The following is a 14,281-nucleotide window of genomic DNA, read 5'->3' on the forward strand; positions in this document are numbered from 1 at the left end:
TGTACCTCATATTATACAGCGTACATATATACTAGTACCTCATACTATGTAGCATATGTACTTCTGCTATATACATAACAATTCATAAGATTGGTAACTCTCATTATCCCTGTTTTACAAATACAAAAACTGAAAGCTAGTGAGTAGTGAAGTCAATAGTTGAAACAAAGCAGTTTGCCTCCAGGACCTATGGTCTTAAACACTGTGCTATACTACCTCTTAGCAAACAGTACTGCAAGCTTTTAAAAAATATATATTTTAAAAAGTGTTCATTGTTGTACTTAACTTTTTTTTTTTTTTTTTTTTTTTGAGACAGGGTCTCACTCTGTCTCCCAGGTTGGAGAGCAGTGGCACAATCATGGCTCACTGCAGCCTCGGCCTCCCCAGGTTCAGGCCATCCTCAAGCCTCCCGAGTAGCTGAAACTAAAGGCACGCACCACCATGCCCCAGCTAATTTTTGCATTTTTTGTAGAGACAGAGTTTTGCCATTTTGCCCAGGCTGGTCTCCAATTCTTGGACTCAAGTGATCCGCCTGCCTTGGTCTCCCAAAGTACTGAAATTACAGGTGTGAGTCACCATGCCCGGCCAGTACTGCAAACTTTCACTGCCTTTCAAACTTCCATTGATTCTCAAGCAGTGCATCTCAACATGTTATATGTAAAAAAAAAAAAAAAGACAAAACAAAAAAACTTTGCCCCCTCAAAATTTGATGTGCTATACTGAATAGAAATAGTTTCTGAGGAGGTTTCTACTCTCACAGGCAGAACTGGCTACATATTTAGTAGAGCCCAGTGGAAAAGAAATATATGGGGTCCCTTGTTAAGAAGTTATGAAACATTTTAATTAAGAATGTGACAGTAGAGCATTAACTCAACTGTGTGATCTTTTTGAGTGTGAAGCACTGTGAGACTACACAGTAGCATACCATGAAACCCGCCCTGCTCACAGGGTCATAATCCTGAATCCAGCCTTGTTCCCGTGCAGCTATCATTTTGCAGACCTGCATAAAGCTTTGTAGCAGAAATACTCGTGACCTTTTAGTAAGTCTTTCCCAGAAACACTCTAGTATCTCAACTGAGAGCATTCTGAGGAAACAGGAAGCAGGACTTGGGAGGGAAACAAGGCTACCAGGCTACAGTCTAGATGACGTGTACTATGAAAAAGGAGAAGCATAGACCAATTTTTGTCTTAGCAGCCAGAGTGAGATGGTAGTCAGGAAGTGGGACGAAGAAAGAGGAAGCTCTCGGGAACTCCCACCACCCCACAAAGGGGGAATTACTCTTTTCTTCCATCAGAATGGTGGCAGAAACCTGTGAAATACATCCATTTGTCTTTGTTTCTTGGAAGGGGTTCGTGTTAATTTATGTCTAAAATTAACAAGCCTGGCATTGGTTATTCAAATGCTTTTTGCCCTTTTAAAAATATAGACAAAAATAATGTTTTAACCTTTCTTCCTTCTAAAAGTAGAAAAGAATTGCATTACTGAAAAATACCTGTTATTAATTCTTAGACTTTGTTGTGCACAAGGGTATTGTCATTCAATTCTGTAGGCAGTCAAGAATCAGAGTCGGTGCTTTTAGAATCCAAGTACATAGGCTTAAGCTCTGGTCCCTCCCGTTATTGATTCTGCAATCTTGAGAAAGTTAATTGACCTCTCTGAGCCTTAGCTTTTTAATCTGCAAAATGAGAAAAATCTTAAATAATAACAACCTCAGAGGATTACTATATGCATTTGATGCATAAAGGTACTTAGTGTAATACCTGCCTGCCACATCACAAGAACTCAACAAATTATAGATATTTTTATTTCATGTAAATGCACGTTTGTATACATAAATATTCATACATGTATAAATATATTTTACACATGTATATAAAGTGTGTAATATAGACACATATGTATGTATATATGTATGTGTATATATACATACATATATTTTGAGTTTCTGAGTTTTTAAGCTGTCAGATATTGGTGAGGAGAAATGCTTAGTTAGGAGGATGCCTGTAACAGAGCTTCTTTTTGGGCTTCTGCCTGTCATTGCTAACTCAATATTCAACTTACATAGCATTTAAATTGAATTACTGCTGCCTGCACAATTATGGGCTTTCTTAGTATAATCCCTATGCTTCACATCAAGAAGACTGAGTGTTTACTTGAATCTAAACCTAATATAATGCTTGGAAAAAGCCAGGTGTGCTTCCTGTCTGAAATGGTGGTAATGTACTTCCAGATGTTTTTCAGAGCATTGATTGGGATATATAAATTGCCATCTATTAAGGTTATTTTACTTAGCATCTCTCTCCCTAATCCCTAGATATCTGATGTATCTTTTATGTGTTTCTTGATTTTAAGCACAGAAAATAAAATGGAAAATAACTTGAAGCTCTAGTATCTTTTTGCTAGTACACCAACATAGCATATATCCAGGTTTCCCTTTAAAATTCCAGTTTTATAGTTCCCTCAAAGTTATTGAAAACAGAGGTTTCGTTATTATATTCTCAATACAGAATTCACTAAGAAAATTAATTTTAAAAAAGAAGAAAAGCAGAGGCAACTGTATTCCCAATATAAGCAGTATTTACCACTTCTTATTGTGTAAATATGCAAATAAAATGAAAATAAGGAATGCTTCTCTGTTGCTTTGGTAGTGGATAAAATAAGTTCAACAGTGTCTTTCTAAGAATCTATTTGGTAAATGTATTTCCTGTGAAATGAGTTACTTGTTTTTTGTCATTCAATTGCAAAACTGCATGTGAAAATAAAATAAATGTGAATGTGAAAATAAAAGTCTCACAAAAATTCCTCTGCATGAACATCTCTGACTGGGAGGTTTGACTGAATAAATTATTCCTGGGCTTTTGAATTATTAATCTTGGCTGCAGGATATGCAAATAGGATATGCAAACAGGACACTGTAATAACCATGTCCAGTGGCACAACACTGGGTCAGAAGCTATATCCAGCTGCTGGCAGAGTTCCTGTCAAGGGATCAGGTCTTCCAACAGAATGGTAAGCTACATGGCAAATTGTGCCTCTCAGTGTATAAAGTAAGGCCAGATTTCCTTCTAAAGGTGACCTGTGAGCAATTAAGATTTTCAGTATTAAGTGTTTAAATTAATTCTTTATAAATAGATGTAAAACAGCAAAAGAATTGAAAAAAAAGTCATTTTTATCTCTACGTTTATTTTTCAACAAATTAACTGTCTTCTTTTAGTTGTCAAATACTAATTTTATTTTATGTAAAAGGATTTATTATATTTGCTAACATCTCAACAACTTATATTTCAACAAAATAGTAATTGGATTTACCTAAATAAATATAACTACTTATGGGGAAAAATTAAAGTTCCTAAATGATTTGAAACAATCATGTATTTTATACATACACACACACACACACACACACACACACACACATATATACATATATATATATATATATATATATTTTTTTTTTTTTTTTTTTAAGACAGAGTTTCACTCTTGTCACCCAGGCTAGAGTGCCTGAGTGCTAGAGTGACACATTTACAGCATGTGTTGGCTCACTGCAACCTCTGCCTCTGGGGTTCAAGCAATTCTCCTGCCTCAGCCTGCAGAGTAGCTAGGATTACAAGCGCCCACCACCACGCCCGGCTATTTTTTTTGGATTTTTTAGTAGAGATGGAGTTTCACCATGTTGGTCAGGTTGGTCTCAAACTCCTGACCTCAGGTGATCCACCCATCTTGGCCTCTCCAAGTGTTGGGATTCCAGGCATGAGCCACTGTGCTGGGGCATAATATTTTTATGTTTAGAAAATAATGTATTTGGGGGAATTTTCAGGCATCCTAAAAATTAAATTTAACATTTATGTGTGTAAAAATGATATTACCCAGTAATTAATTTACTTAGGAAAAATGAAAAATTGCAGAAACCATTTCTATTCTACCTTCCATAACTTTTCAAAATGTGTGTGGTATTCTTAAAGAAGTTAATACACAATTTGTGCCATACTATTACTTTTTAATATCTTAATTTCTGGTGTAATGTATGGAATACATAAAAATAAAGTTACAAATGTTAAATTATTATATCTTTTCAGTGTGAATATATATTTTTGCTCACATTGTTTAGTAATAAAAAAAGTAATTTGTTAAAAAAATTCTCATGTTACCATGTAAATTTGCCTTAAGGTAGCACTTAAAAGTAAACATTTTACAAATGTTATTTGTTTAATTGTGATGACTATAAAAACAAACAATTAAAAAGCTAAGAAACTATCACATATATATTTTAAATTTCAAAAATGCAGATTTTCAAAAGGCTGAATATATTTAAAGTAAAAAACATTTTCAAGTTAAGTATTATTGGTCTGCTTATGTGAATAAATTAGATATTGCTTCTAGTTCAATAATTCTAACAGTTTTAGATATATTTTTGGACTGGAAACTAAAGATTTCACTTTAATTTCTGCTCTTAAAAAAAACCTGTTCAAAATAATTCATCCAAATCAGTTACAATTTATTTATCACTATTTCCATTTCCTAAAAATTAAGAATATAGCCACTAGATAGCAGAAGAGAGAATATGAATTTTTCATGAGGGAATTTTCTCTTTAATTGAGAGTTTTGCTTAAAGGAGCAACTTACTTCATATGTTTATAGAATTGCGATGCCACACTAAAAACACACCCAACTATAAATATATCCAATTTGAAATATAGTATCTTCAAAATTTTGTATCCTAGTGAAGTTAAATTGGTCTGCAAATATTGCACAGCTCATATTTATAAAATCATAATCTATTAGAATTATGAACTTAGAAAAAATGAAACAAATGTATCAAAAAATTATAAAACATCATTAAAAAATCTCATTTTTATGAATAAAAATTCAGGTAAATATTAAAATGTAAAAGGGTACCCAAATATTAGGAGTGGTCTGTTTACAGACCATTTTTATTTCTTATTTTTGCCTATTTGATTTTATGAGTGTTACACCTTAACAATAATTTTACACATACATTTTTAAAAAGTTGTTTCAAAAAAATGAAGAAACAACTGTATGAGAAGCAAGACAAATATGATAATTTAGTCATTCATTTCTCTTATTTCAGCTCTACTCCTTCCCTACTACTCCTTCAATCCCCGACCTTCTGGGCTACTATAAAGCAGAATGCTCCTTGACTTTCATGTGACCTGTCACCTGCCTGAGTGATAGTTGCAGGAAATCAGGCTCTAGTTGCACAAGTCTTTGTGGCTATATTTTCCTTCCATTGCAGTCAAATCTTTCTGCTGTGCACAATACATAAGCTATTAACATTACCAGTGGTGACTAGGCAGAAAGATAAACGTTATGACCAGAAAAAAAGGAAATGCAAAAGTGAAACAAATTTCTTGTGTCAAGGAAACTTTCTATACCTTAATTTTCATTTGAATTTGTGCACCAGCTTTTTGAGTACCCACAAAATAACAAGAGCTCAGAAATAAGGCCTGAGAAGGTCCAACATTTAAAACTTGGGCAAAGAAGGATTAAGCCACAAAAGAGCATGAAAATGGAGAAAGGAGGAAAACAAGGAGATTGTTGTGTCATAGAAGATAGGAAGAGAGTGCTTCCAGAAAGTGTGGACTTAAAAGCTACTGAGAATACATAATAATAGTAAAAACTGACCATTGAGCTAAAAAAATAAAGTTTGTTAATATGTTAAAGCCTATTGACATTTTTGCTATATTTCTAGAAATTTAAAGTTTTTAATATTATCAAATAGATGCCAATTTTGAGAGAAAAAATGATAGGAAATTTAGATAAAAGGAGAAAGGAAATAATAAAAACTACCTGAAATCTCATCATTAGAGATAAAGCTATTAACATTTTGATGCACGTCTTTCTAGACTTCTTATGCTTATTAATTTCAGGTGTCATTTCTTAATTAAATACTTCAGTTTTAAAATTTATCCTGGTAGATATTTAATTTTGCCTTATACAAATGTGTTTCTAAACTACAGTTACTACTACTACAATTACCAATTTTTAATACTTATCATATTATATTATATATAGTGTTGACTTTCACAGTGAAATAAGCAATGAGCTTAATCTGATGGTCTTGCTGCTTATCTGGCCTTGGAGAAAATATTATTTATAAAAATGCTTTGTAAATAGTCAGGTGTTCATATTCATCTCTTCACTCAACAAAGATTTATAGATCACCTACTATCTGCTGGTCACTGTGCCAGATGTGGACAATAAAAAATGAGTAAGACAAAGTTATACAAAATTCTAAGAAGTTTAGTATACAATGAAAGCATAAATGGGAGGACCTATTTTAGACTGAGGGTCAGACAGCCTACCTTGGGAAACCTACACTTGAACAGAGGCCTGAAAGAAGTATAGGTATATGACAAATATGTGATGGGCCAGGAATCACAGGACAAAAACAGCAGTGAAAAGAGATTCAGATAGAGGGACTGCATGTTAAGAAGGCTCTCTGTGCATTCAAAGAGCAGGAAGAAAGAAAGATGAATTAGGAGGAGAGTAATGCCAAGCAAAATTGAAGTGGGTGCAGGGGCCAGATCATGCAGACCTTGATGTCCCCATTAAGGATTTTAGACTATATTCCTTGGATAGTGGAAAGTTAATTAAGGGTTTTGATCAAGGAAAGCTATATGATCTGATTTTGAGTTGTAGTTTTTCAAGACTGTTTAGCTATAATGGTAAAGATGAATTGATGAGGGCCAGAGAGGATGTGAGGAGACAATAGGAGAATATGACATAGAGCAAAATAGAGATAAGAGTAGCCTGGACGAGAATGATAATGAAAGCTATGGAGCAGTAATGATAGATTTGAGAAATACCCAGACATTACAGTAAACAGACTTGGTAGTTTATTCATCACTGGTGTTGAGTTTTAGATGACTTTGAGGATATTGCTTAGATTTTCGTGGTGAGCACCTGGATACATGGCAGAACCATTTACTGAAATAGGTGGATATGCTGCAGGCTTGGTAAGGAATTTGGAGAATTTGGTGTAGGATTTCTAGAGGCAGAGACACCTGAGAGAAATCAATCAATGGCAATAAACAATTATAATTTGTAAGGCAGATACAAGCTGGGCTGGAAATCTGGGAGTTGTTGATGTATAGTTGGTCATTAAACCTCAAAAGTGAATGAGATCATTTAGGAAGAATCTATGGAAAGAAGGAGCCCAGAAATTAGCCTTGAGGAACTCAACATTTATTGCTTGAGCCAAGAAGACTTGAGCCCCAAAAGTGCCTGCAAAGAACAACCAGGGAGAAAGAAGGGAAACTAGGATATTGTCATGTCTCAGAAGGCAAAAGAAGAGTGTTTCCAGAAGACAGAGTATGAAAAACAACTGATAAATAAAATAAGATTAGTGAAAAATGATTATTGGAATGAGCAATGTGGAGGCTACTTGGAGGACTGGTAGGTCCGAAGCCAAATTGGAGTAAGTTGAAAGGGAACAGGGTGTCGAGATGTCAAAACACTTAATGAGATGGCTTTTTCCAGAAATCAAACTATGAAGAGGAGAGGAACACGTGAAACTAGGGAGAGTTGTTTATGTTGCTCCTTATTGTAAGATTGAAATGATGAGAGTGTTTAAATTCTAATGGAAAAGAGGACATGAAGACTGACGATGAGGAGAAGAATGCTGAAGAGTCAGAAAAGAAGAAATAATGGTACCATGGGAATACTGAGAATTTGGGAATGAGTTGGATCTAGAGTAAGCTCAACAAATGCTCTCTATCTCAATGAACTAGGAGGTAAAACCATTTGCTAATAATGATAAGGTAGAGTAAATGAAAAAAGTTTTAAGAGATTAAAAAATATGAAATTGAGAAATATAGGAATATGCTGGCAATATGAGAGAGCGGTAGAATTAGGTGACCTCAAAGACAGAGTGAAACCAATCTGCTTTATTCTTCAGCAGCATTCATGTGTCTACTGCTTGAGAAAGTTTCCACTCAGCTTTGTCTGGAATTGGACTTAGTGGCAGGTTGCCATAGAGAGATTCGAAAGACTCCGAAAAATGTATAATGTTTTAAAGTAAGTGATTAGAAATAACTTTTCAAAATATTAAACTTATATCTACAATTCTGTGACTTATTTTCATAAATAAAACACTCTCAAAATAACAATGATCTTTAACTAAAGTAAACCACTTGAATTTGACAAAAATACATGAGTTTTCCAGATGCCTTATCATAGCAAATTCTACTGAATTTTGCATGCTTCTCATAAAAAGCAGTTTAGGTGCATTTATTCTTATTTTGTTCTATTTACCAAAACTCTATATTGAAAGAATTGTTTGTTTGCAACTAATACTCAGAAGCCTACTTGACAAAGAGGTTTTTAGAACATTTTGTTTTCAACCTTGGTTTTCCTCACTAGAAATAAGTAACATTTAATGTTTAACAATGGCAATGCAGTACTTTTTTCAGATAATTAAAGTTCTTGAAATACCCTATCCAATCACAATCTGGCCTCTTGACAAGAGGAAAAAACAGTAGGTTAGCAAGACTCTTGAGGTTTGAGTGAGTCAGGTTGCTTATTTCCATGGTACATATTCAGAAGGCATTACAATAAAGGTCTTTCACTAAGCATATGACCTAGGCAAATGCCATGGTCTTAATATTGGTGTCTCCTCAAAATGTATGTTGGAACCTAATAGTATTAAGAGGTGGGGCCTTTTGGAAAGTGATGAAGCCATGAAGACTCTACCTTCATGAATGGGATTGGTACTCTTGTGAAAGAAGTTTAACGGAGCTGCCTTGCCCCTTCTGACATTGTTGTGAGGACACAGCAGCCACCATCTTTGAAGCACAAGGTGACTTTTCATCAGACGCCAAATCTGCTGACACCTTGATCTTGGACTTTTCAGTCTATAGAACTGTGAGAAATACATTTCTTTTTTTTATAAATTCCTGAGTCTGAGGCATGGCATCTTTCAATAAATCATGACCAATGTTAATATTACTAAGATTTTCAGTTTCATATTTTGAATTTTTAAAAATTAAGTTTTAAAACTGAAGTTGTATCATAGTTTATGAATTTAATACAATAAGCAGAATTCTTTGGCAATATGGAAACAAGTAAAAGCTTAAAATAGTGAGACTGAAGTTCTAAACATTCTTATTTCCTCTTCTAGGTTATGGTTTAACTCAGCAGAATTTGTTGAACAACTACGACATGCTGGGGATCATGGTATGTTTAGAGACACAAAAGTGAATTCAAAATCTTCTCTTCAATTATTTTATCATACGTTCCCTTTGTTTCTTTGCTATTTGCCAAGCCCTCTATTTGTGTTTCCACCTTAATGCCTTCACATGTGCTCTTTCTTATGCCTGGAACACTTCCTGCAAATATAGATATGTCTCTTTCACTTTCTTCATTGAGGTTTTTGTTTAAATGTCATCTTGTATAAAAGCCTCTCCCTTATCACCACATATAAAAATAAGTCACTGCCACCCTCCATCCCAAAACTTTCTAATATTTTTACCTTCCCATATGTTTTTATTCATAGCACTTATCATTATTGGTATCATTCATTGTTTACTTCCTGATTATTCTTCCCAAGAGAGTATAAATTGTTAGAGATTAGGAACTTTGATTTATTCACTGCTGTTATCTCCCGTGCCTGAAATTATATTCAGCACATAGTTGAAAGGTATTCAAAAAATTTGTTAAAATAATACATTAATGACATATATATATGTATGTATGCTTTCCTTACTGATGTAACCTACTTTCTATAGTTCACCATTCAAGTGTTTTTCATTATTATTATGTTCTGCACAGTTTTGTCATTAGTCACAGTCTAGTGTTTAATCCTTATATTTTCTCTCTCTTCTTTAGGCATGGAATGCAACTTGCAAAAACTGGCTGGCAGCAGAGGCTGCCCTGGAAAAGTACTACCTTTCCATTTTTTATGGGATTGAGTTCGTTGTGGGAGTCCTTGGAAATACCATTGTTGTTTACGGCTACATCTTCTCTCTGAAGAACTGGAACAGCAGTAATATTTATCTCTTTAACCTCTCTATCTCTGACTTAGCTTTTCTGTGCACCCTCCCCATGCTGATAAGGAGTTATGCCAAAGGAAACTGGATATATGGAGACGTGCTCTGCATAAGCAACCGATATGTGCTTCATGCCAACCTCTATACCAGCATTCTCTTTCTCACTTTTATCAGCATAGATCGATACTTGATAATTAAGTATCCTTTCCGAGAACACCTTCTGCAAAAGAAAGAGTTTACTATTTTAATCTCCTTGGCCATTTGGGTTTTAGTAACCTTAGAGTTACTACCCATACTTCCCCTTATAAATCCTGTTATAACTGACAATGGCACCACCTGTAATGATTTTGCAAGTTCTGGAGACCCCAACTACAACCTCATTTACAGCATGTGTCTAACACTGTTGGGGTTCCTTATTCCTCTTTTTGTGATGTGTTTCTTTTATTACAAGATTGCTCTCTTCCTAAAGCAGAGGAATAGGCAGGTTGCTACTGCTCTGCCCCTTGAAAAGCCTCTCAACTTGGTCATCATGGCAGTGGTAATCTTCTCTGTGCTTTTCACACCCTATCATGTCATGCGGAATGTGAGGATCGCTTCACGCCTGGGGAGTTGGAAGCAGTATCAATGCACTCAGGTCGTCATCAACTCCTTTTACATTGTGACACGCCCTTTGGCCTTTCTGAACAGTGTCATCAACCCTGTCTTCTATTTTCTTTTGGGAGATCACTTCAGGGACATGCTGATGAATCAACTGAGACACAACTTCAAATCCCTTACATCCTTTAGCAGATGAGCTCATCAACTCCTACTTTCATTCAGAGAAAAGTGAGGGGCTTGTGAAACAGATTGTTCTACAGATGAATCTGTAAGCCAGTTACAGTTTGCTTTAACTCGTAGACATCAATCAGAGAGTGTCACATATTTAACCTTGATCTAAAGACAAGTTGTACCCAGAGTATGTGAAAAGAATCGGACGACAAGAATGTACTGGTTTCTTCCTCTAAGAATTGAAAGGAGTTGAGCTGCCTTATGTTTGGGCATGTAACTCCAAAATACTAGGTATTATAAGGCTTTCTCAATCAGTGCAAAAATGGAAGATATATAAAGCAACAAGTTGTCTGCATTTGATCATTGGTCAGATTGTAAAAAAAAAAAAAATTGTTTTGGCAACATTCTCTATGTTATTCTTATTCACATGATCCTAGAACTTTATGTGAGAACCGAATAGCAGAAGATATATTATTAAATAGTTTTTAGAAGTTGTGCTGTTAAGCAAATGTAAAGTCAACAGTAACAATGATTAAGAAAGGAATATAATGAGTTCAAAGATATCTATCTGATATATTTTTTATATTCATCATGAATCGGGGTAGTCTTGTAATTTATCTAACCTTTTTGTTGTATGGGTTTATAGTGGAAAGAATCTTAATTTAAATAAAAAGAACCTAAAGAGATAATTCAACAAAAGTAGAGAATATGTTTGAGCTTGTCAGAGAATTTAAGTATCAAAATACTAGAGAGATACACCAAGGATATTTGAATAAAAAAAAAATTTGTAGAACACAAAATGCCTATCAGGAAACCCAAAGCAAAACAGAACAAAAAGTGAATACATCATTTTAAATGATGATTTTGCCATCTGGTATTTTATTATCATAATTTGACCATCAGTGCATGAAAATATATTAAAGTTCATTAGCCTTCTGCTCTTGATTTAATAGTGAACTTTAAAATATATTAATATCATAAACCAGCAAATAAGGAGAAATAAACTGATAATACTAGATTCATTGGGATAGTTTTCCCTTTTGGAGGGAAAGTCACAATTTTTCTCCATGATCCCCCATTTTTTGTAAACACTGGAATAATTTACAAGGATAACTTTTTTGTAGCGAGAGCAAATCACATCTGGAGTGAGCCTTGTTTTCATGCAACATTACCATAAGACCACTGGAGTAAATGTTTCAAACAAAATGTACTTCATGAAATTATAGAACATAAAAATATTTATGTGCATATTAACCTGTATTATCCCAGGAGGGTTAATGAGGCCCCATTTCCTGCACAAAACAAATGTAGGGGAAAAAATGGGTGCTGCATTAGCTTTTTAAAGTCAAACAACTATCACATAATAATTCCTTGATATGCAACATAAAGTACCTATGGCCACATATCTAAGTTCCTTTCCCTGATGTCATTAGCTATAAGGAGTGAGTAATGTGAAGGACAAAATAAGCATTATGAATACAGAGACATAAAATTCCACTGTCCCTTCCTTTTCTGAAATACTCTGGGAGGTATTCTGATATTTTTAAATCCCCCAATTTTCCCAGTTGATATCTCTAGACTTTAAGCAACTGAAATATTATAAAAATGCATTAGTCACAAAAGATTTATTTTCTTACATCACACTAGGCTTTAAGATATTTTCTGCCATGCCTTGCCTTTAGTATCAATATTTTAAAAATTTCACTGTAATTTTATAACTGCCTAATAACAAACTGAAAACAGAACTTCTGAGTTTCCTTATCAGAAAGGGCCACAGAAAAGGCCTTAGGAAAGAAAGATTCACTTACTTCTGCAAACTTGGCAATCCGTAATTTAACTTTAATTTGTATTTTATGCATGAATTTTACTTGTAAAGACAAAATTAAATTTGCTTCCCCTACATCCCAACTCCAAGAAGTCACAGGAATAGACTCTTTCTAATAGTGCAGTGAAATATTTTTTCAAACCATAAACTCACATATATATATATATACCTTGTAAACAAGAGGTTAAGAAATTTTATAGCACATTTTAAAATTATTTTCTTCCTCAAATCTATCATGTGGTAACTTAATCTTTAACAGACTTTAGGGCCCTAAACTAAAATTATAAGAGCTATTTCATTTGCTTTTTGTACTGGGTAACTGTAACAATCACAAACAATAAATCATGAAAATCCTTTCTGGGTTTGTGGTTTCTAAAGGAAATAATATTGAACTTTTGTATTTTGTCTTTTAATTGGCTCCCTGGTATCTTCAGAATGATGTCTAGATTCTTCAGTCTGGACCCACCTACTCTTCTCACATTATCTCCCATCACTGTTGTCACAAACCATACCCTATAGCTAAAGATTGCTACTTTAGTTTATTACATTCAGAACTTTCTTCACTTTGTTCACCTGTTGCCCATCTTTGTTCTATCATACCTGAATGGTATAATAATTCTAAACAACTTTCAAGGTTCATCTCATCTGTCATTCTTTGTTGAAGCTTGCCCTTATATCCTCTCTTCCCCAAATCTAAAAGTAAAACTTTCTACCACTGGGGCTTCAGATACTTTTAATACTACTTATTTGAATTTCATTATTTTTATTATAGTTTATTATTGTCTTCATAGCTGAGTACTCTTAAAATTACTGTTTATTATAAGTGAATGTCTTACAGAACAAACTCAAAGTCAATGCTTCTTTTGCATGTGAATAATCAAGCTTTTTTTTGTCATCATTACTTTAATAAGTAACATTATTTTATATGAAGAATAGAGTGTATATACATAAACCCATGTGCCAGCTGCCATTGCACTGCCTCACATTTTCCTTTAGATGTTTGAGCATAGTTTTAATGACTGTTTGAAATCTCTGTCTCCCTAGTTCCAAATATGGGTCATCTTGGAGTTGGTCTTCATTGGTGCCTTTTCTCTTAAGTATGGGTCATAATTTTCCTGTTTCTCTATATGTCTAGTAAATTAGAATTTTATTCTAGATGATGAATAATGTGTGGCAGAGATTCTGGATTCTGTTACATTCCATCAAAGAGTATTGATATTTTGTATATACATTTACAAATGTACATGTACACGATAATAAAAATAATTTTTTTCTGAGACCTGCCTGCAGTCATGAAGGGTTTCTTCTTTATGTGCTTACAACAGTGTAGACAAGGGGACTCCCAGGCAAGATGGCCAAGTAAGAACAGCTCTGGTCTGCAGCTCCTAGCGAGACCAATGCAGAAGGCCAGTGATTTCTGCATTTCCAACTGAGGTACCCGGTTCATATAACTGGGACTGGTTAGACAGTGGGTGCAGCCCACGGAGGGTGAGCAGAAGCAGGGTAGGGTGTCACCTCACCCTAGAAGTGCAAGGGGTCAGGAACTCCCTCCCCTAAGGAAAGCTGTGAGGGAACTTGCCATGAGGGACGGTGCTATCCGGCCCATATACTACGCTTTTCCCAAGGTCTTTGAAACCAACAGAACAGGAGATTCCCTCAGGTGCCTACACCACAAGG

The 14,281-nt window shown here is 34.5% G+C and overlaps 1 protein-coding gene across 1 annotated transcript; it reads left to right on the plus strand.

The window, feature by feature from the left end:
* The first annotated feature begins 473 nt into the window (after positions 1–473).
* SUCNR1 (succinate receptor 1) lies at positions 474–13,881 on the plus strand. Its single transcript, XM_001139879.5, has 3 exons — positions 474–3,010; positions 9,144–9,199; positions 9,851–13,881. The coding sequence occupies exons 2-3, from the start codon at positions 9,185–9,187 to the stop codon at positions 10,802–10,804; spliced, it is 969 nt and encodes a 322-aa protein (XP_001139879.3). The 5' UTR covers positions 474–3,010; positions 9,144–9,184; the 3' UTR covers positions 10,805–13,881.
* Positions 13,882–14,281: the final 400 nt, after the last annotated feature.

The sequence above is a fragment of the Pan troglodytes genome, chromosome 2, assembly GCF_028858775.2.
Source record: "Pan troglodytes isolate AG18354 chromosome 2, NHGRI_mPanTro3-v2.0_pri, whole genome shotgun sequence".
NCBI lineage: Eukaryota > Metazoa > Chordata > Mammalia > Primates > Hominidae > Pan > Pan troglodytes.